Source organism: Ostrea edulis, chromosome 3 (assembly GCF_947568905.1).
Source record: "Ostrea edulis chromosome 3, xbOstEdul1.1, whole genome shotgun sequence".
Classification (NCBI taxonomy): domain Eukaryota; kingdom Metazoa; phylum Mollusca; class Bivalvia; order Ostreida; family Ostreidae; genus Ostrea; species Ostrea edulis.
Window position 1 is genome coordinate 43485002 of NC_079166.1, and position 24419 is coordinate 43509420.

At 33.6% G+C, this 24419-nt stretch overlaps 1 protein-coding gene across 4 annotated transcripts; it reads right to left on the minus strand.

Moving 5' to 3' along the window:
- Positions 1-704: 704 nt before the first annotated feature.
- On the minus strand, positions 705-24238 carry LOC125674691 (coiled-coil domain-containing protein 81-like). 4 transcript variants are annotated; one of them, XM_048911926.2, is made up of 16 exons: positions 23972-24185; positions 22330-22391; positions 21342-21498; positions 17876-18132; positions 15940-16019; positions 15405-15778; positions 13697-13753; positions 10989-11172; positions 8206-8485; positions 7879-7986; positions 7694-7777; positions 7446-7531; positions 6800-6878; positions 5852-6091; positions 4034-4254; positions 705-1810 (listed from the first exon to the last, which is right to left on the minus strand). In XM_048911926.2, the coding sequence occupies exons 1-16, from the start codon at positions 24051-24053 to the stop codon at positions 1546-1548; spliced, it is 2616 nt and encodes an 871-aa protein (XP_048767883.2). In that variant the 5' UTR covers positions 24054-24185; the 3' UTR covers positions 705-1545. The 4 variants fall into 4 exon arrangements, with proteins under 4 accessions (XP_048767883.2, XP_048767884.2, XP_048767885.2 ...); XM_048911927.2 differs by lacking the exon at positions 13697-13753 and having other exon boundaries at positions 23972-24238; XM_048911928.2 differs by lacking the exon at positions 5852-6091 and having other exon boundaries at positions 23972-24238.
- Between the last annotated feature and the right edge of the window lie 181 nt (positions 24239-24419).

Consider the following 24419-nt stretch of genomic DNA (forward strand, 5'->3'; position numbering starts at 1 on the left):
CTGACAGACTTGGGTGTGCAGGGGTCTGGCTTCGTTATCTGATTAATTGAGTATAATGTAAAGAACTGCATGGATTTTGCCTCTTTTACTAATTACGTAAATTACTAATAATGATTTACGAATTATGAAAATACGCATTGTCAAAAAAGATTCTGGAATGCAATTATTGAAAAACAATTATCGATATCAGATCTTTTCTAATCACTCCAATCATAGAGTATCTGAGCAATTAGAAAAGATCTGATGATTTTAATTAGATTGACTTAGAAATTCTCATCATTCTACCATTAGTACTACAACACATGGGTTTCCCCATGTCAATTAATAGATTGGATCAAACTAATAGTCCAAAATGCAATGCAGATGTGTATCTCGGAAATCTTACACGGCGGGTGTGACCGGTCAACAGGGGATGCTTACTCCTCCTAGGCACTTGATCCCACCTCTGGTGTGTCCAGGGGTCCATGTTTGCCCAACTATCTATTTTGTATTGCTTATAGGAGTTATGAGATTGATCACTGTTCGTTATCTTCACCTTACATCCACGTCATTTTCATGAACAGCCTGAATGGATCCAACAGCTATCATTCAAAAACAATATTCCACCACATCCGAAATTTTCCGTTTTCATTGCTGTACAGATGATTGCATGTCATAGTCAAAACTACTTTAGATTAAATTTTAATCATCACAAGGAACTCTTATTTCTGCATCATTCAAATTTTTATTTGAAATGGCTATTCACAAAAGCAGTTGACACATAATTTAACATATTTTTGTGCTGTTCAGCACAAACTCTTAACTGAATAGGCTCCAACAATACATGATCGTATATAAAATATCACAGTCAACCATTAGCATCTATATATCACAATAATCAAACCATTGCATACAAACAAATCAAAGCCGATGTAGCTATAGGGTGAATCTACAGGTCAATGGCTCTACCTGAGATGGTAATCTTAAAAGTTAACAATTTTTCAGAAAAGACATTTTTCTTTCAGAAGTAAGTAATTTGCATACACATTACAAATACAATTTCTGTAGAGTTATGAACTTGATACAAACTGAACACAGACATAAATACAAAGTACCGTAAATCACTATTAATTTGCATGAACTTTACATTGGTGTAAATTAACAAAGTCCTCTTGAGGCAAAAATAGAATACTGTTTAATTTTGTATGCATACATAACATTGAACAAATTGAATGTTCGTGAAAATTAAATAGCAAAACATAAGTGATTTACAGTATGTCAACATCGAAAACAAATAGATATTAATGTGATTCATGATCTTCAACAAAGTGGTAACAAAATATTTTCTTAGTTCAACCATTAACAGACTCCACATATATACTAAAGTAAAAATTTCAGGTATTTTTTTTTTTTGTCTCCATCATACAGAAATGTAAATGCATAATAAAAATACAAGACAGTAATACTGATGATACAGAAATATAAAATCGCACTGACTTATGACATGAGCAAATTCGTTAAGAATAACAATTAGTGTAATAAAGTTAGTGTCGGGATATAGCACAATTAGACCATCAGTCGAGATCCGGGGATGTAGCGGGACTCTCTCCAGATGTTAGACTCTCCACAATTGTTCAGCTTTTTCTTGCACTGCTGGCAGCGATTGTATTTATCACACTGTTCGTGAAGGAGAGCCCCTGGAGCCAGATGGTGGAGTCGTTCCTGCATCTCACGTTCACGCTTCTGTTTGGAGGACTCGGCCCAATCCTCTTCTAAGCGTTTGCGGTTCAAGGATCTGTGCTGGAACCTCTTAGATCTATCTTCCATCAACCTAGAAGAACAAGATCGGTTTATATTTATCATGGATGAAAAAAACCACAGATCATTCTTTGTAACTGCATTTTAAGAATACCCAGAATTAATTTAGCAATTTCCCATACATGTACCAATAATAGTGTTTATAACAAAGTACAAATGCTGTAAAATCACTGATTTCTGCAGGAAATTAAATTGTTGTTGCATGGGCATACCCACAAATTCAAAACTTTAAAGGAACACCAGAAAAGTGCCAAGAAAACAACTACAGAATCATGACCCCATTATATGCTTATTTTTCTCAAACCATGAAAATATGATCCAACTAAAGTAACAGTGAGAGTATATTAAAGCATTATCAGATCTCTTACATTCACAAATACAATCTTAACATTGGTCATACATGTTCCAATAAATGCCTTTGCAATTGCATTATAGCAGATAAACAATGCATTTCTGCAATATGTATTCTTTGCACAAACAAAAAAGTAATAAGAAGCATTTTTAACAGAATCAATACAATTTGTACACATACAATGTATATCTGATAAATTTTGATGATGTAAATCTGCTTTTAAGTTACTTGCATTACTTGTCTTAGTTGACAATGTATTATATTGATGGTTTCCAAAAATGAAAGAATTCATTTTTTTTCTACAAAATTAGGAATTTGCTAACTTTTCAAGTAATCGGAATGCTCAGTATGGTAATAGCCCAGTCAGCAGAGCTTTAAAAATCATTTAATTTTGAATCTGATCCAGAAGGCTTCAAATTAGGCACAGATTGTTCCTTTGCTAAATCTTCTGTAGTACATTTTGAAGTGAAAGTCATTTGTATATTTAAAGGCATAACAGGTCGAGTTCTTGTGTCAATGACATGGCATTACCTAAATCATAAACCAAAAGCATGTGATCAAATTTGGCACTACATGTGATGTGATTTGAAATATTTCTACTTTGACCTTACTTAGGTTAACCTTTGACCATTAATAACGTCACTCCACTGCACTTTGTTTTAATTTTTAAAGGCATGGGTAACTTTAGTACAAGAGTATTAATACTGGTCAGAAAAAAATACCGGTCAGAAAAACCCTGATCCTGTTATGTTACATTGGTACAAATAGTATCAAATCTCCCATCAGCTCTCTCTCTCTCACACACTCTCTCTCTCTCTCTCTGATTTACACAATGATTAATTCTTGTTTGTTCCTCTCCAGCACTCTCTCTCTCTTCTCTCTCTCTCTCTGATTTACACAATGACTCACTCTTGTTTGTTCCTCTCCAGCACACCCTCCTCTCTCTCTCTCTCTCTGATTTACACAATGACTCACTCTTGTTTGTTCCTCTCCTGCACATCCTCTCTCTCTGATTTACACAATAACTCACTCTTGTTTGTTCCTCTCTCTCTCTCTCTCTCTCTCTCTCTCTCTCTCATTTACACAATGACTCACTCTTGTTTGTTCCTCTTACACATCCTCTCTCTCTCTTTCTGATTTACACAATGATTAATTCTTGTTTGTTCCTCTCCCGCACATCCTCTCTCTCTCTCTCTCTCTCTCTCTCTCTGATTTACAAAATGACTCACTCTTGTTTGTTCCTCTCCAGCACACACACCCCCCCTCTCTCTCTCTCTCTGATTTACACAATGACTCACTCTTATTTCTCTCTCTCTGATTTACAAAATGACTCACTCTTGTTTGTTCCTCTCTCTCTCTCTCTCTCTCTCTCTGATTTACAAAATGACTCACTCTTGTTTGTTCCTCTCCAGCACTCTCTCTCTCTCTGATTTACACAATGACTCACTCTTGATTGTTCCTCTCCAGCACACACCCCCCCCCTCTCTCTCTCTCTCTGATTTACACAATGACTCACTCGTTTGTTCCTCTCCAGCACACCCTTCTCTCTCTCTCTCTCTCTCTCAGATTTACACACTGACTCACTCTTGTTTGTTCCTCTCCAGCACATCCTCCCTCTCTCTCTCTCTCTCTAAGATTTACACAATGACTCACTCTTGTTTGTTCCTCTCCAGCACATCCTCTCTCTCTCTCTCTCTCTCTCTCTCTCTCTCTCTCTCTCTCACACACACACAATGACTCACTCTTGTTTGTTCCTCTTGCACATCCTCTCTCTCTCTCTCTCTCTCTCTCTCTCTCTCATTTACACAATGATTAATTCTTGTTTGTTCCTCTCCCACACATCCTCTCTCTCTCTCTCTCTCTCTGATTTACACAATGACTCACTCTTGTTTGTTCCTCTCCAGCACATCCTCCTCCTCTCTCTGTTCCATCAGCCTCTTGAGAATGGCCTCTCGTTTCTTCTGAGCCACCAGATCCTGCTGTTCTCTGAACAGTTCATATGCCCGTCTTCTCCTGTCTGCCATTTTGTCGTTGTTCATATCATTCTTTCCAAACACTTCTCCATCTGGTTCCCGTGGTGGCACTTGTAATGGTTTAAACTTCAACTGAAAACATGGACCAGTTCAATGTTTAAACAGTGCCTTGGTCTCCAGTGGGAATTTGTATGAAGTCACTGAAGAGCTTCAAAAACGAGTTTACTGCACCTCACCAGAACAAATTACTTCTCTTGTAGTGAAATCCCATAGATTAAAGAAATGGATTATTGAGCATACATGTATTATAAATGGGTATTTGTTCAATGGATCCCTTTAAATTTGAAAATAGACGTTTCTCAGCATTCGCTGTTCTATGTGAAAGTTTGTATTGATTAAACTCTATTGATTCACTGGCAGCAGGAGAGATCTCTATGTACACTGTAATTAGTACTGTTTCTACAGGAATATATATATATACCAGTATTCATGCACAATACTGGGCACCTTGATTCTAAATTTTGACACTAAATATGCATCAAAAAGTTTGATACAATGACAACATATTCAGTATATTAGATTTGCTGGTTTCAAGTAATATATTGTGCCTGAACTATATTCAATTCATAGAGGAAGTTAAATTTTTGCAGTTGAATTAGAAAGCTAATATGTGACAATGGCAATTTTCTGTTTAATAAATGAAATTTGGAGTTGAAAGTTTTCATTATTACATCATTATTTAGCAGTGTCGTAAAAGAATGATAAAAGTTTACATCAGTGTCAATTTTGATAGAAAATGGGATATTTCACATTCACTTTTAAAAAGAGAAACAAAGTGCAGACATGCTCCAACACCATTCAGAAAACTGGTGATTGAGCACATTTACATACGCTTTATTATTTCTAAATCAAAAATTGCATGAAAACTTGTTTAAGATATCTTATCACAGAAAATGACTTATGTGTGAGGTTAAAAAAAAAACTGGAGACAACCAATATTTCTAGTACCTATGTAGTTTTTATTGAGACATCTAGATTCTTTTAAGGGCAATTATTTGTAATGAACCAATACTCCATGAATCTATTTTTTTTTTTATCATGTTGAATCTTAAGAAATTTCAAAGTATAAAGGGCACTAATTATTCATTTACTACAGACATAAAAATAGTAAATGCATTGTTTACAAAATTACCATGTTTTAAATAAGATTTGGGGTGAGACGTCTTTGAATTTTTCAGATATGTATGTAGATTAAAGGCATATTTACTTCTCACAAACAGCTAATCGATAAGAAATACTTGTTAAAAGCACCTGCCCATACCAAGTGGCACTAACAGACTAATGTGTAATATGAACAACTAAATAAACTTAATCTTCCAACTCTTCTCTCAAATACATATTGTAATTTATGTTCAATAGGAAATATTCTGCCATTAGTTTTTGTTAGTACAATGTGCAAAATCCAATAGAAAATCATAAAGTGTTACAACAAACTAGCATTATGCACAACAGATATAGTACATGAAGCAAGAAACTCATGTCTTTGTCAGTCTGTGATACTGGTATCGGGGTCATAATAAACAGATATTACTCAGGACAATGTACATTGATGTACAGGTAGACTGCTTATCACATCATCAAGACCAACGAATCAGAATATGGAACCATGCAGTATCCCATCACATATTTGAAGATTTTTACAATGATATGCAGAATTTGTAAAATATACCGGAGATCTGTTTCTCTGCAACTTCAATCTCTCGTTCATCCGCTCCGACTTCGAATCTTCGAAAGGTTTGATGAGATTTGGGATCATGGGAAGAGAGCAATTGCCATTGCTGAGCTTGGGTTGAATGTAGGACCGGGGGGCATGGTCGACTGTGTGCATTCGGACGGGCGCACACATGGATGGGGGTTCGGGTGTTCGCAAGAAACCGTCTAACTTACGGACACGATCTCTGACCTCAATCTAGCCAGCAGAGCAAAGGAAAGGTTTGTAAGCAAAATTAGAAGTTAGAAAGCTGCAGAAAAAGAGTAATATCTATGATGTATTCTATTTCAATCAGCTCAGGGTTATGAAAGTTGGGAAAACCCCATTACTATTCCACTTCATCTTGCAAAGTCATTTCACATAAAGTTTTGGGCTTTTACAACGCTGAACTGATATTTCTCAAGTGAAATGCAGACAGGAAGACTGAATTGAATTTTACTGTAGTTCTGTTTTGAACATTAAAAATAATGTATCTGAATGACTATTGAAATATTCAGTCTCCCAGTTCAAAGCTTGGCATTAAAAAGTACATAAAAAGATGGTATTAGAAGGATTTAGAAAAGTTTCTATTCTTGGATATACATGTAACTGCCTGCTGACAAGCACTCTTCTACTAAGGCAAGCATCTATATTCATCTAATATGTTGGATATAAAAGCATGTACATGTGTCACCTATGGAAATTATCAAAATACACACTTTCAGTGAACTGATTCATTTTAATTTTGTAATTTGAAAAAAACCTACTTTCTAATACTTTCAAGTGTAAGTTACAATTTTAATGTTTTATGTACATGCTTTGTAAAGGATTCTCTGTAGACAGAAATATTAGCAGCTGTGGTGTACGAATGTTAGAAGGATTAGTCAATGTTTTGTTAATTAATGTGCAGACGATGTGACATTCTACCTGGGCCTCCAGAGCATTCTTGTACATGTCCTGTTGATCCTGTTTGTCTCGGATGAACTGCTCTCTCTGAGCTGCTAGACTGTAAGAACAGAACCAATGTATACATAAATACACAATGTACCTATACCCCTGCCAATACACATAGGTGTGTGGTTATCAATAACAACTTTAAGTTGTAATGCATTGATAATCAAGCTGTTTTGTGAACTAAACATGGACATATTGCGTTCTTCATCAAAATGAAATTTTCTACAGCAGGTGATTAATGCTGAAAATGAATATATTTGTTGTGATGTTGTGTTAAAAGTCTTAGTTGCAGGCTCTATATTTTGAAATGTAAATTATGAACAGATTCCTGGAGTAAATATCTAAGTTGCTTGTGTTATGGTGGTATAAAAACAATTGAAACAAAAGATAATTCGTTAATCCACGAAATCGATTACGCATTAATTTTCCATACTTCTATTGTTTTAAATTTTACTTGTTCATATCAAATTGATATGTCAGCTAGTGTTTTATTGAGAAATATGATACATGTACAATGAAACAGCATAGGAGTATCATGAAGAAAACATTAATAAATGTAGATATTGTCCTATATATACAAAACATTAGTAACTGTAGATATTGTCCTATATATACTCACTCTTCAGCCAGCTGAACCTGTTCTAATCTCCCCAAAAAATCCTCATCAGCTCTCCTCTTCTGCTTCACTGTGTCTTTGGCAGTCACCTTGAATAAAGAGATTAACTTTTATAGTTATCATATTCCCCAGAGAATGTTTGAAAAAATATACTCCAAATGATTAATCTTCATGTATCTTTACATTGCTTTGGCTATACAAAATGTGAAGTAAGAGAGATAACTCCATGTCCTGATATTTTTTTTTTTTACCTGTCCTGCCAGGTCCCCAGCGTACTCTCTCTGTTTGAATACTCTGGGCGGAGTTAGGGGACGCTTTTGGAATATGTAAGATTTCTGGAAAAAGAAATAATTAATATAAACATATTGATAAGATTCTTTCATTGTTAGGATTTCTATTTCATTTTTTTTAAACAATAAATTTCTATTCAGCTTACATGGAAATCCATATCTCTGCTCTTTTTCTTGTGAGTAACGGCTTCTGCCACTCCAAGATTAAAAGCAGCCATCTTCTGTAAGTCGTGACGCTTAACTAGCATACCCTCCTGTCAAAGTGTAAGAAACTTGATTTCAGGGTCATCAATATACAAATATTTGATCCTATTGAATGAGCAACTTATACTCTCAAGTTCTCGATTTATCCTGTATAATGGTCGATTTAATCTAATCATACTTAACAAATATGCTTGACAATCCACTTTATCAGAGGAAACATCTGAATTTTTAATTTGATGATTACTTTTGTGACCCAGTAAGAGAAATACCTGATCTTTCAGTGTGTCCTCTGCGTCCTTCATGTACTGGTACTGTTGTAGAAGTTTATCCTCCTCTGCCTCACGTCTACGTCTTTCTTCAGTGAAGGACACTGGGATATTTCTTCTTGACCGCTGGTGACAGAGGTAGCAGAGCTCCTGGCCGGCGTTAGGGTGCCCACAGGCAGACTGGGGAGGTGTAGGGGGCTTAACTGGCTTGTCCAGGGCTTCACAGCTCTGGGATCTCTGCAGGGGAGTTAACTTGGGAGAAATGGATTTTCTCTGGGGCAAACTGTGACAAAAGATAAAGATTTTTATTCAAAAACAGTTGTCTTTAGGACAAAACACAGCTTTCATTCTATTTAAGGTACTCTGTACTACTGTATAATAGCAAATTTTTGCCCCAGTTTATCTTAAGCCAATTTGCTCTTATCTTTGATGAATATATTCAAATCTGAGAGAATTTATGAAATAATTACTCTTCTGAGTATCAAGACATCACTTTGGGCAAACTTAAACTGGACAAAAATTATTTTTACTGTGTCTAGGCATGCAAAATAACATCAGGTGCAGAAATGTTCACAAAGAGTTTAACTACTACATGTAGGATTGTCCCTAAACTACTGCTGGAGAGCTGCATTTTACATGTATCCATTATTTACTGGGCCTGTGTTATCTACCCTTGGCATTAGTTATAGTAACATTATATACTGGGCCTGTGTTAACTACCCTTGGCATTAGTTATACTAACATTATTTACTGTTAGTTATAGTAACATTATATACTGGGCCTGTGTTAACTACCCTTGGCATTAGTTATAGTAACATTATTTACTGGGCCTGTGTTAACTACCCTTGGCATTAGTTATACTAACATTATTTACTGTTAGTTATAGTAACATTATATACTGGGCCTGTGTTAACTACCCTTGGCATTAGTTATAGTAACATTATTTACTGGGCCTGTGTTAACTACCCTTGGCATTAGTTATAGTAACATTATTTACTGGGTCTGTGTTAACTACCCTTGGCATTAGTTGCAGTAGCATTATTTCACTTTGGGCATCGCTGATAGGATTATTTGCATTATGGAAAATCAATAACAGTCAAATGGCAAGGCAATAAATTCTTGTCAAAGGCTATATAGGAATTGTTTATCATCAATGTCACACTAGTTAACATTAGATATTGAACATGAAATCAATACATATTTACAGTAATTGCAATTCATTTGCTAAATTGTAAGTAAATACTTGAAAGTATTCATCATTGTTTGGGGGTGTAATTTCTAAGTGTTCTTAGTTGTATCATGTATGTATAAATTACAAATAAAACTTTATTGGTCCATGATCAAAGCTCACTACAATATTCATGAACAAAGAAAAGAAATTCCTTCCAGGATACACAGAGTCTGACCTTAACAACAAAACTGAACAACAAATTCTAAATTTCTGAATTTTGACAGGAATGCCCCATCAAGGGTTACAGATTTCTACATACAAGTGCTGCAGAGTAATAAATTTATATATATATATGTGTGTGTGTGTGTGTGTTTGTTCTCACATTACTTATAAAGTACTGTAAACCAACTTTTATTCACTGCTACTTTATTTCGCAATTCATCTGTAGTAAACTGGTTCATGGCTAGTAATTTTCACGATTGAGCCTTTTTCATTAATACATGTATGACAGACATTCAAGGACTGGTTTGCAACGAGAAATATTCACAACAATGAGGTTCTCGTTAATCTTGCGAAATTTTCTCACACGCAAATAAAAGTTGGCTTTATCATAAAGGGTTGTATATAAATTTCTTTGTTTTAAGACATGTTCAAAATAAAATTAGCAAAACACACATGTGCTATCAAAGTTCCATTCTTATATATATATATATATATATATATATATATATATATATATAATTTCTTAACCACAACCTTTTACATTGGGCCAGTAAAACTCAAATGTTTTGATTTCCAAAGCCATTATCCTCTTCCATTGTGCATCTATCTGGCATATTACTGTCACATAATTTCAAAAACACAAAGAATTGCTCAATATCACCATAAGGCTAAGATTAAAAAGACATGTTTGTCCTCACCCAACTAATGGTAAGAGATATCCCCGACTCCATTTCTCTTTTCACCGATTACAGAATTTTGAAGGTATCTGTCATAATTTTTCTTGGTTTCTAACTTTTTTAAGAAACAAAATCTTACCTACCTATTCAGATTTTGATGGAGTATGGGGAGGTCAAACAAAGGTATTCTTAAAGATAGCCTAACAGTAACTTTATTGTGTCACATAACATCAACCCCAGCATGCATGTACACCATATTTTCCTCATCCAATTTAGCAAAGAGAATACTACCTGTCCCGATTTATTGCAGGCAGAGGGGTAAGGAATTTGTTTGGTTTGCTTAGATCATAAGAGGTAAAGGTCAAGGCTCTGACTAATGAAGCTGAATTTAATCTGAAATTTAATCATCAATCTTTGCTCTTTAGCATTTTTAATGAATTATGTACATTTAAGAGATAGATTTCATTTTTGAAAAATTGACTACTACCTCAGAAAAGTGAAAGTATAAAGTACTTTATTTAAGATCAAAGTTGCTTCGTTTGTAATAAAGGAACTCCTGTACAATTAGCTTCCACAATAACATTGATTCCTTCATTCTATATGCACTCTTCTGGTTCTGAGAATGATAGTGTATGATTGGCAGTAGGCATTACTTATTACTAGATCATCTAAGTACTGTCATTTTAATCTTTAAAGAAATCCCAACATTCACTCACCCATCAGAAATGTCTCTAAATGGGGCAGGAGAGGATCGGTGAAGCAGCCCGGGAGAGGGGGCAGATTTAGGGGTCAGGTTTGAGGGTATCAAGTCATCCAGGAGACACACCCCTGTGGCCTGAGCCATTGGCATGGCGAGACGGGACCCTGCCCGGCTGGGGGCCATGGGTGGCTTCTTGGTATCTGTAAAAGTGAAAAATAATATGAATAGAGCACCAAAACTGTGTAAGAATGTATAACATGAAATGAAGTTTTATTTAAATACATGTGGACATCGATCTATATGAAATATTAAAAAATCACATCTGTATTGCATTCTTTACTGAATAGTTGATCTACATGCACTAAACATTAAAATGTAAAATTACAATTCTTCTATTGGGGGGGGGGGGGGGGGGGGTGTTCTAAATTCCTAAGTTTCCATGGTACTGACAAGCCCATGAATTAAAATCCTCCTCACACAGGAGTTAATAATTTACCAATTAAGAATTACAACAATTTAGCCATGAAACCAAGACCCCCACAAAAATGTTACTTTTTTTTTCTCAAACAGTGTTAATTTGGCAACACATAAATAAGTGATTAAACAATATAGGCATGGATATTTTTTTTTACAATTAATACTGTCATCAAATTTTTTAAAAATCTTCATGATTTTATAATATATATATCTGTCAAGTGATCTTACAAAATCTTTCAGAAACAATCACTGTAAGCACCGATACATTTCATTACCTTCATCACTTTGTATTCGAGGTCCCAAAGTTATGCGGTCCAACTTAGCATTTTTCCCTGTGTAGCTATTCCACCCATTAAAGATACTTAATCCAAACATATTTATAAAATAACAGGAAATTTGAAATGATGCCTAGGGAAAAAATATCACAATATCACTTCGTTCCGAGCTTGTCCGTTGGTACAAAGTATTCTGGATACTTATTACTAATTAATGCTGCCATAGCAATCGCACCATCATCCATTCAACCATCAGATAACCCCAGACAATTAACAGCCTGACTCCAGTCATGTATATATCTACCCTGTTTCACTGTGTCGATGCTTCAAATGTTAATAGATGACAGGTATATCTTTAATCATCAGAGGAAGTAATTTTAAATTTGTACACAACTCTTGTTTTTCAATGAATACATCAAATTCAATTTCTTTTAACCATTAAGTTTTACTGGGAAAATTGCCTGAATGAATTTTCAGGATAAAACAACGGTTACGAAAAATCATGTCTGATAAAAAAAAAAAAGTTCAATAATTAACAATAATTCTCTCAAAACCATAATTTATGATGTGGATTTAAGATAAACGTTATCAAACAAACTGCAGGCATTCCAATGTCATTAATTATGAATAAACTGAATTCTCGTGGGATTGGACCAAAAACATTTCAAAGGTCCGTTGTCAAGGCACTGTATTTGTTTTATGCAGCACTAGAATTCTAAGATAAAAGACAAGTGAACCGACAACTCATTTTTTATTCATTGGGTTAAGATAATAGCACCATGGAAGGTAATTAGTGATGAAAAATACCCATCACAGGAGGTGTAAAACATCAATTATGTAGACCCGTTTGAAATACCCAGTTAAAAAATATTAAAACTGCTTCCGTTCAATTAGGCCATTATGAAATTGCTTGTTTAAATCATGTAGATCAGTTTTAAGTTTTTATTTAAACTCTCAAGAATAAAGTCAACATTTCATTTCAGATATATTAAGTAGAATTTTCTTGGTACACCTTATACAAACACAAAGTGAAGTATATTACAAGATTTATGGAGAGGTTTGTATACCATTACATGTTAATAATATCACAGAAGTTTGATTAAGACACAAAAAAAATAGTATGTATCTTTCAGAAATTGGCAATCAGAGTACAAAAGAACAGTACAATGAAAAAGCTGCATTTTAAGTAATGTTAGTTTAAGTGAAATTAGAATTAATTTCAGTGATTAAAGTTGAGTGTCAATAAAGCACAAATCACATTAAAACAGTGACAACTATGCAGAATATGAAATAAGTCTTTTTTTCTACATTCTTTTGAAATTTGTTCAACGTTGAATGAATCTTTTCTTTTAATTCAATGCTTGTGGTAAGCAATCCCCTTCATCTCTCTCAATAAACAATTGTACAGTGAAGCTCATTTATAAGGAACTTGTTTGAAGCAAATACCTGTATATCCGTAATTTGTAATCACATTTGCCGAGGAAGTTATGCATTAATTCAGTCCTGTTTGTGCATCTTTATGTGTGTGTATATCTGTCTATAAGCTTACATTAAAATATCTTTTAAAAGATTAAATTTTTTACCAAAGAGCGGTAACTCTAAAAAGACAGATGAGATTTGTGTTTGGAATCCTTGCAGTCTTTAAGCACTCTCGTATTTGATAATGATTTAATTGTTTTGAACTTAATTCTTCCAGAAATATACTTCATGTAAGTAATATTTTTTCAATAAGACATGTTATATGATAAAAAAAAATCCAATATACCATCTTCCCCATCCAGGAGTTTGATTTGCGTGTATCCTCTGGATGAGAGTGAGCAAATCGTACACTTGGGATTGGAATTAGATACAAATATAGAGGCATAATGAATAACAGATAAACAGAACCAATTTTCCTCTGTCTCGCTGTATATGCAAGTTACTGTATTAGTATGGAAAGAAGGCTCACAGTACTTCACCAAACACTACTCACACTCCTCTCCTATGGCTGGTAAAATTCTTTCTGTGTCGAAGTAGTCCCTTCTGGGGACTATAGAGTCAAAGAAAATGTGTATGTCAGTATTAGTAATTTAGAAATCAGTCAAAACTGATCAAAATGTAAGCAGGGTACTATCATGGTCCATGACTCTACTATCAAGCACAGATCCAGAGAAGAGATGGGGGAGGGTACAAAAGTACATATCTGTTAAATAAGTTGGCCTAACTTAAGTGCCAAAACCTGCAAATTGAATCCTTGAGTAGGTTGGAAATGCTCTTTGAAAATTTGATCCAGGGTATCTCCACTTTGAAAAACTTTTGGATCTGTGCATGATAATTGTTGTTGATACTTGTTATAGATATATAGATTGTAAACATATACAGTTGTTTCCATCTATTGAAGTCAAGAAATGTCATTTGTATAAATTAGAAATAATTGTTAAATTGCAAAATTTTCTAGTAGTGAAACTTTTCATATGTACTTTAATAAGTGAAATGGTAAAGACTCATCTTTCTTTTTAAAAAATCAAAAGTGGATATTGAATATGGTACATGTAACTTTCATAAATGTCAAGAAATTTGATGATCAATTCCTCTGTAAAAGCGACAATAGTTATCATTAATCTATATTTATGGCTTGATGAGATGCTAATTGCAATACCTTAAAGCAAAACCTTCATTAGTCCCAAAATAAAAATCTCTTCATGAAATTGATTTGAATACATGTACTAACTGTACTATGGATATAGACTAAATGTATGAAAATGTGGCAGCAAACTGTTTGTCTCTTATCAGCATCATGAAACTGAACATATCTGGCTTTTACAACGAATCGTTTTCCTACAGTTTGTTCATAACTTCCTTGTCACAATGGTGAAATCAATTGATGCTATTGACCATTTGTTTAGATAAGGAATTTTGATCAATACAAATCAAGACCCGATACCTTTCTAATTTATGGCAGATATACAGGGACAGTGGCTGATCTAAGGCATAAGCCATCTCATTGGAATTTTCCAAAAATCAATCTAGCTCAAATATTATAACCAAGAATCTCTGTGTTTATCTTGTCTTGTCAAATATAACACCTTGCCAACACATTGGTGTTCTGAATTTACTGGACTGAGATTTAAATACCTTGTAGACCTTTAATTGTGCAGTTAAAACAAATTACTCTGAATCTCATAATGATATATAAACCATTTTATTCCAAAGCCCCCAATATTTCTGCTAAAACCCCAAGATACTGACCCAACTAGAAGTCATTTAAGATTTTCAAACTTTTATCCACAGAACTTGATAGAGACATCTTGCTGACTCTAACTTTTTGCAGCGTAACTTCATTTAAACATAATTAAGTATCCGTTAAGTGATTTGTCTGTGAGGATGAACGTACACCAGTAAGAGACAGTCCCCAATATAATGTGCACATTTCTCACACACGAAGACAATCTCTCCTGCTATAAGTGATTCAAAGACTGAATAAATGCATGTGATGCTGTGTGATTTGTTACTTAAACAGTGTCTTAATAAACTTTATTATCATCCAAAAATGTAATGAAGATTGGATATTTTTCAATTGTCATCATTCCAGTCACAATAACAGACTTAATTTGTGCGAGGTTAAGCTTGCTGGCGGAAATCATCCATGTAAATTGGGGGTTAACATGTATGCCATTCAATTGATTTAAAGCTTTAATTACCTTCAAATGATGTGTATCCTTCCAACTCCCCTGCAACAGGTGCATTGATTGGTTGTAAGTTTTCCTCTGTGATTGGTTGACCTCTGTCCTCTATGTGACGGATGGCTTCATCAGTAGCCAGGTTCCCAAACTCCGGCCCCTCCATCCCCTCTTGTTTGTATAATTCCTGGGAGGGATAAGTGGGTATGTCCTCAGTTTGTGCGGGGATCATCTCAAAAGGCTCTAACTCAATGGGGGCTGGGTGGGTTACCTCCATGATATCAGCTGGCATCATATGAGGATTATTCTGAACCTCTAGAGGGACAGCTTCATCTTGCTCTGCCACAGGAGCAAGTGCACCAGGGCCCCCTGATCCAAAATTGGTACTGCTTATTCTGAAACGAATATGTCAGAGGGTATGAAGATGGTATTGCTCAAACTTACACGCCTTACATGAAAATTTCATACCCTGTATCATTTCTGACAGATTTGTTACATATGGTGTTGAAGACAAAACACACTTGTTTACTTGACTTGTGTGGTTAAATTGACTTACTTTGGCAGAATGACTGTTGCACTGGAGGCAGGCCTAGACGAAACTCTATCTGACATCACAGAGTCCACTGTGCCTGGTCTCTAAAAACCCAATGTCATAATTAATCAGGATACACATTAAATATAAAAGAGGTCAAATAATATGTAATTGGGAACAGCCATGAAATGGGGCGTAACAAACATGTTTTATCTGACTGCTATATATACTTCTATATAATGTACAGTGTATTTTGACACAACACCATAATGACTAAATTTTTGGGATTTTGTAGAGTAAATACTTAATACTTCAGACTCAGTTGATTTTTATCTCCTCTATTAATTGCTTCTACTGCTGTGCATTTCACTTTGTTTTTATCCACTGTTAATTTTTTTTTTTCAACTTTCTTGTTTTAAACATAAAACAATTGTTATTTTCTACAAAATTCTTGTGACTATCAAACCTTTATCCAATCATTGAATATAATGAATGTATGATATCTGTGTCAATCAAACCTTTATCCAATGAATGTTGAATGAAGTAATGGTTGTTGAATAAAATATTTCTGTGACAACTATCGTCTATGTCAATGAAACCTTTATCCAATGAATGTTGAATGAAATAATGGTTGTTGAATAAAATATTTCTGTGACAACTTTGTCAATCAAACCTTTATCCAATAGTTGTTGAAGATAGATACTTTGTGATATTGAGTCTAGCCTAAATATTGTATTTCCCAACTACATGTACAAAAACCTAATAAACAATCTAAAACTACATATTGTCACCCATTTATTTTATACCATGAAAAGAAAATGTATCTTCAGTCTAGTGTGATAATTCTGTTTGTTTCCTTAGCTTTTAGCTAAAAACTTACTGCTTTTGATTGATTTTCATTTTTCTGCAATCAAAATATTTCAATTCATTATATTTTCCACCCATAACAACATTGATTTTATGATTCTTCTAAAATCAAAGGACCACTGATTTTATATTCTCCTAAAATCAAAGGACAAAACTTTCATGAAGTGATAGTTTGTAATAATTACGACATCCTTCCAAAAGAAAAAAAAAGGAACCTTTGAATTGCAACACTTAAAGCTTGATGTCACACCACCCTGGGTTATCAAACTACCCATGAAAGTCAGTATTTTATGTTCCTACAACAGCTTTCTGATCTGATCAATATGACCCTGTAACAATCACCGTCCCACAGAGAGTGTACGGGAACAATTTACCTTGTTGCCATACGTGGTACATTGAAAATGGAGGGTCACAGGTATATACATTAAAGCTATGTTATTGTGTTTGATATTTACACAAAGAATTATTGTGTTTGATTTTCAAATATAATATAAGCAATAAATGTTTGATCTTGGTATGGATTTTGAGACACTTTTATCTGGTATGTCTCAATCAGAAAAAGACATCTGTCTAAATATTGCTTTCAAGAAATCCCTTGGCATATTCAGAACATTGTGTCTGTAAAGCAGTGATTGAAAAATACCTAATTTTGCATGTATGTATGTGTGTGTTTCATTTTTTTCTTAAAATCTGAAAATGTTAATTTATTTTAAGCACAATGTTACCTATTTTTAAAATATAGTGTATGTTCTTGAATAAAATTAACATTTCTACCAATGCCACTACCTCTTCAAAAGATACAAAAACTAGTAGTAACAAAACAAATCTAATTCACAAAGTTGCTTTGTATTTTATGGGAAGGTAAATGATATGAAACAGCACCTTTTCTTCAAAATTACGATAAGATAAAAACATTTATGAAGTTATGTGTATCAATTTAGTACCAGTCCCCATAACAACATACATCAAAATGCTAAGCACACACTCTTCATCAAAATACAGTATTTGCTTCAAAAACTTGAACATCATTTTATCGGGCCGTATTCTCGACAGTGATACAATTGATATTGATGAATGATCTGATCATATTTACGTTTTGCATAGAGTCTAGGAGTTTGCCAGTTCCATCCATCTGGTTAATGAACTCCTTGTAGAACCTCATCTTAACACGGGAGTCCCTCACGGTCAAGCGGCCAATACCGTTGAAGGTCAACTCCACATTCCTCTTACTATTGACTGCCCGGGACACTGCACCAAGGATTTCCCTTATACAGGTTTCTACTGTGTCCCGGTCAAATGGACTCTCAAATGATAATGCTGCAAAGTTAAGCTGCACTACCGGAATGTTTCCTGTAAAACAGAGTTGGATTAAGGTGTTAATTGTATATGTATACAGTTTTTAATCAATTTTCTATCTGTCAATTTTATGATCAGATCAATTTTTACATTATATCTAAGATTTTGATAAGCGCTATATATATACAAAATGTATTTTAAAAGTTTACTAAACTTTCTTGATAGAGGAAAAAGAAGGAGAAATTTATGGTACTAATGAAAGGATTCAAATGACTCATCATAACCAGATCAGTGTGCAACATTTCATACAATCATACCAATTCATTATTAAAGTACTGCTATGAGACTATAGTCATAAGTTTTGCAAAAAATCAAATCTCATTATTTCAGTTTTCTACACTGACTTACAACAAGAGGCTCATGAGCCTAATATCAGTCACCTGTGTACCAAATAACACCAGGAGGCAATATTTAAAATTTTAAAGAAAACATTTTTGGAAGTTTCAATTGCAAGAAGATGCAATTTTCTGTAATTCTGGTACAAAAATCACATTATTTTTTTTCAATGTTCAGTAGAAATGCAGTCCGATATCTTAAAATTATTTACAACTACAGTACATGTACTTAATCCCTTTTCACTATAATCATATTGGCCCTACCTTGGAACCAACACCCTTATTCTAATCCTGGTATCATGAAATTTACAAATTTGTTAATTTAAGAGCCACCTGCTACTTCTAAATATCTACTTAGTATCAATAGCATTAAAGGATATGTTGTTCAAATTCATTACACAGAAACACTATCTGCAAAGTCAAATTGACCCCACCCTTAAGTCAGATCCTCCATTCCAGGGATCATGAAATTGACAGTTTTGGCAGAGGTTTTCCTTCTCCACATGACTATGCATTTAGTTTTCCTTACAGATGTGATTGATTGATTAAATATTGTTTAACGTCCCTCTCGAGAATATTTCACTCATATGGAGACATCACCATTACCGGTGAAGGGCTGCAAAATTTAGACCTATGCTCGGCGCTTTGAGCAGGGAGGGATCTTTATCGTGCTAAACCTGCTGTGACACAGGACCTCGGTTTTTGCGGTCTCATCCGAAGGACCGCCCCATTTAGTCGCCTCTTAGGACAAGCAAGGGGTACTAACCCGGATCCCCTTACAAATGTGCAGTTGTAGAAAAGATTTTTGAAAACTAGTCAATTTTTGACAGTTTTTGCCTAACCCATAAGGCCTCGGGGGTACAGGAGTCCCAAAATTTACAATTTATGTCCCCCTTGTTCCCAAAATGCTTCATAGTAAATCTAAAAAGAATTGGAAGCGTTGTTATCAAGAAGTTAAAAATGTTCATATGTACATGAATTCATTAATTCTTTCCAAGAGTATATGAATCCAAAGCTTAATTAAGGTTTTGGAACAATATGCACTACAATTTAAACTAATTTCCAGAGATTGATAAATGTTTGCACATAATGTACTACAGTTCTCTGACAAAATACGTAAATATATCTGTTTTGTAACTTTTTTTTCTGTACTATAAACATTTATCTTTTGACAGTAAAACTATATACGTTGAAATAAATATAACTTGGCATTAGCAATTTAAAAGATTTACTGCTAAGGAAATGAAACAAGGTTTCAATGTTGATAATTATTTTAATTGAAATCTTAAAAGCTTAATGACCCATTGTGTTTCCCATAAATTCAATTATAAATCTGCAAGTTAATCTTCCCTTGTTTGCAACAATGCAGGTATAAAATCCAGATTTCTTATTGAAATTAAGTCCAATTGCCTCTAGGTTCAATGAGCACATGAACTTTCATATTAAAGTTCATCTCTCGTAAAATATTTTTGCTTTCAGGATGTAACATGCAACAAATATAAATGCATGCATATATGTACATGTAGGTGCAAATGAGTTATGTACCTGACAGAGAGATGTGTACGTCCCTTTTCACAAAAAGAAAATCATAATTATATATGAAACTGGAAAATATTGTAATTCCTTTATAATTTTTTACTCGTATTTCTGTATGAGCAAAATCAGTATACAGATGCGTGTGATGACATTGCATGGTTATACTCTTACTCTGGGCATAGTAACATGCACTAAGTTGATTGTAAAGTGTCGACAATTTATTTTTCGTATTTACTATTGTTGTGAATGTGAGTCGACAATGGGAGGTCCAGCTCTAATGTTCAAACTGAAAAAAAAATTCTGTTTGCAAAATTAAGTTTTCAGGCATGCAGTATCACACAGCATTATATATAACCTACTGCTAGGTATGGCTCCCTAGTTGTGTATTGTAGAGATTTATCTTGAATCCTTATTGACTTTATTTACTTTGATAAAGGAATTATACTAATGGCAGTTTGCATTTGTAGATACACAAGTCAAAGACGGTGACTCAATGCCATTTAAATCCTAGCGACACTTTGAAAATTCACTCCCTTTGTACCATGGTTCAGTAAAAGTCTATTGTGTATGGGTCAAAATGAGCATTTGGGTCAATATTTCCAAACCTACAGAATACACTTTTATGGTTGTTAAGTTGGAGAGTATTTAAATACCCTTTAGACAAATTAAATGCTTTGAATTGTTTCTGTAATTTTTCCCTATATTCACAGAATTAAATACTACATTGATGTATGATATACCAGTATATTTACATCATTAAACAAATAATAATTTTAAAAACAAAAAGATATACATGTATATACATATATAACCAAACACAGCAAATTCTCAGAATCCGGTTTTATATATTATATATATTCCAGACGTACAATGTAGGTATAGAAAAATCTACACAAGTAGTAGTATATAATAAAAAAAAATATCACAAAGCTGACAGAGTATACTCGACTAGTTTCTTCAATTCTTCAGGAGTATACAAAAAACAAAACAAAAAACATACTGTTAATAAAAATACATATAATACTCCTGAAGAATTAAAGAAACTAGTCGATTATACTCTATCAGTTTTGTGATCTTTTTTATTATTGCATATATAACATATGTAAAATGATGTCATTAATTCCTTGTAACAGCCATACTTTTCTCCATAATATCACATCTATATACTCTTAAAGCAAATAATCAGAGAGAGAAAGACAGACACAGAGAGAGAGAGAGAGAGAGAGAGAGAGAGAGAGAGAGAGAGAGAGAGAGTAAAAACAGTGTTTCATGTGGATGCATCAGTTCTACTTAGACTCCTTTTTCATTTAAATGTATAAATATATTTCATACCTGGAACATGATATTTGACAGACTGAAGACCATGGGTCTGAGCAAACTTCTCAGACAACACAAAGATTGGTCTCTGCATCATGATGAATTTATTGTTTCCTATGTCTAGTTTCTTCTGCGTGAAGGTAAAAGTTCCTAGCATGGGGATGCTGACACCCTAAAAGAAAAAATTTCATGTATGTTCAGTGCATAATCAGTAAAAAGAATTTATCATCAAATGTATGTTCAATGCATGATCATCATTTAAAAAGAATTTATCATCAAATCTTCCACTGTTTACTGTAGGAAGCAATAATGGCATCTATCAGAGAATTAAGCCAAAATAGCATATGCATGTGCAGATCCAGCGGGGAGGGGGAGACCAATTTATGGTTAGGTGGTCAATTCCTCCTCCCAACCCCTCAACCCCCCTTGTACCACTAATTTCCAGCTTTTATAGTCTTTATCTCAATCTTCTTTCTCCCATTATCAACTTTGTTATATCAAATTGATGCAATGTTCCTTTTTGGTTTTGTTATGAAACACTTGGGACCATTCTGATCTTCAAATTTTTCCCTTGTGTATTTCAGAAATTGCGCATTTAAGGAGATTACTAAAATTATATTGGTTGGCCCTAAATCTCAAAAAAATTATCAGTATACCCACTCCCCCAAATTTTTTGGATCCAATGCATGGTATTCAAACTTTTTGTAATGTGTTGCACAAATTTACTGCATACAGGGAAATTTTGGCCCGATATTATTTTCTAACAGACAAATTGAAATTCAATTTATTTAATATCATAGCCAATTCAATTTGTGCTACTATCAAAAGTAAATAAATCTGAATATTTCCAGTTTTAAATTTGCCCACTGGCAAAAAATGGAGCCCATATTTCCCTGTACACAGTAATCTGTTAGCTGGCACTGCACAAAAATCTATTAAAGACAGCATAATACTTTGATGAAAAAATCATCTCATGAATAATTAAGTGTATGCACATTTTTACCTTCTGCTGGGACATGTGCTTCTCAAGAAAATTGGAGACATTTTCCCAAACACTTGCAACATCTGCAATAAAAATATTAAAAATCAATGACAAAATTCAGAAATTGAATTAACAACTTCAACAAAATTTAACCTCCTTATAAAATGGTACCATAAATGATAGCCTGATAGTAGGTTCGTGTTTTAATAGCAGAGAATAAAGAAAGTGTACCATATTGCTAACTGCTGAAAATCTTGCAAGAAAACAAACATAAATGATTTCATTTGAATAAAACACTTCAAAGAGCATTCTTGGACTCTTCAAAAATCAATACATTCAATGCAATATATGCAGTTTTATCTGATACAGGTAACTAATCCATCTTCAACTCAATAACAAATTTTGAAAATATAAGAAAGCATGCCCACTAGATTTGGTAGTAGATCATACAAATTATCATATTGATTACTAATTAGTAATAAGTGCTAATATGTGTCAATAGTTCTGATGAAATATACCTTATATTCATGATTTATATTTCTGGATGATAAAGACAATATGTAAATATGAACTATAAACATGTTCTATTCAAAGTTTCAAACATCATATCATGACAACCACATGAGTTTCTTTGCTAAATTAAAAAAGTTAAAATTTGGTTCATCATACACCCTTAAGTCACACATGTACATAAATTCAGTATTTTATCTGACTGCTTAGGTGTTTCTACAATGTACAAGTACAAAAATGAAGAAAAAAATCAACAAATGATGACTAGTCACAGATATATTGTGAATAAATTGTATATTCATATACACCAATATTTTAATATGAAAAGTGAACTATACTGTTGAGTTGCAAAAAACGATATAGCCCATATAAGGTATAGTACCAATGTGCACCCTACAAAGATCAAATTTTTTTTACATTTCAATACATCTTCGCAAAGTGTGATAATCAGGTCTATACTGCTTGTTCATTGTGTAATGATGTTGTATTTTTTCCTGGATCATGCAATGATCTTGACAAAGTATAATAAGTTTACACTAAAGGAGAAATGGCTACTTACTATGGTCACTTGATTTTAACTTTGTGCTTCTTTGTGCAGTTTGTGAAAGTAAGGAAAATGTACACCAAAAATGTTAAATAAATGAAATTTATGCTGCAATAAAGCATTTTTAAAGTTTTACAAATGCACAGAATTTGTTATACTTTGAAACAGTATAATCATCATTACCATAAAGAGGGACATTTTACAAAAGAGAGATGTTTGCATTATCTAGTGAAATGATCTTGTTTTAATGTATAATTATGTCCAATGTGCAGTTTAGCATTAATTTGTATGATACATCATCCACGAAAAGTGGTGTACTTTTAAGTCTTGTACCTTATGGTTGTGCAACATAATTATTGCAGCTCTCTAAGATGTATGTAATGCAAGACGCAACTCAAGTTAGAAAAGACGAAACTTTTAACTTCTTCTGTTTTTTCAACAGTGTTCAATACGACAGTATATCAGAGGACATTAAAATATCTAAACCATCATAAATGGCTTGATACCAAGAACATATGATACCTCTGAGTACATGTGTTTTTATCTCATAACCTGTATTTGTTTGGTATGTCCATTTGATACTAAATGATAGTAAAATGCTCAACTTACCTTCTTCTGAAAGTTTATCCTTTATCTGAGAATACTTATTAGACTTGGCTTCAGCCAAAATTCCTTGCATTGGATCCGACATATTTTCTATATATTCGATAATCACAAATAAAACTTAATGTGCACCATTCTGCATGTTATTTACTCGCCATTATTGCATTTCACTGCAAGAAGTGTCCATAGACAAACGTTGCCAGGGAGGGTAAAAATTCATTGGATAATTCCACGTGACGTCAGATGTAAAGTTAGCCAAAAAGAAAATGGAGAATCCGAGATGGATTTTTTTCTGTGATTTATAAGAAATTAATTTCAGGATGATTAAAAAAAATAATTACACCGTTATCATGAGACTATTTTATAAACAAATATATTCACATCTCATACGAAAATAGCGAACAAAATTATACTATTAAAACCTAAACGTGATGCCTTATTATCCGGAAAAAAA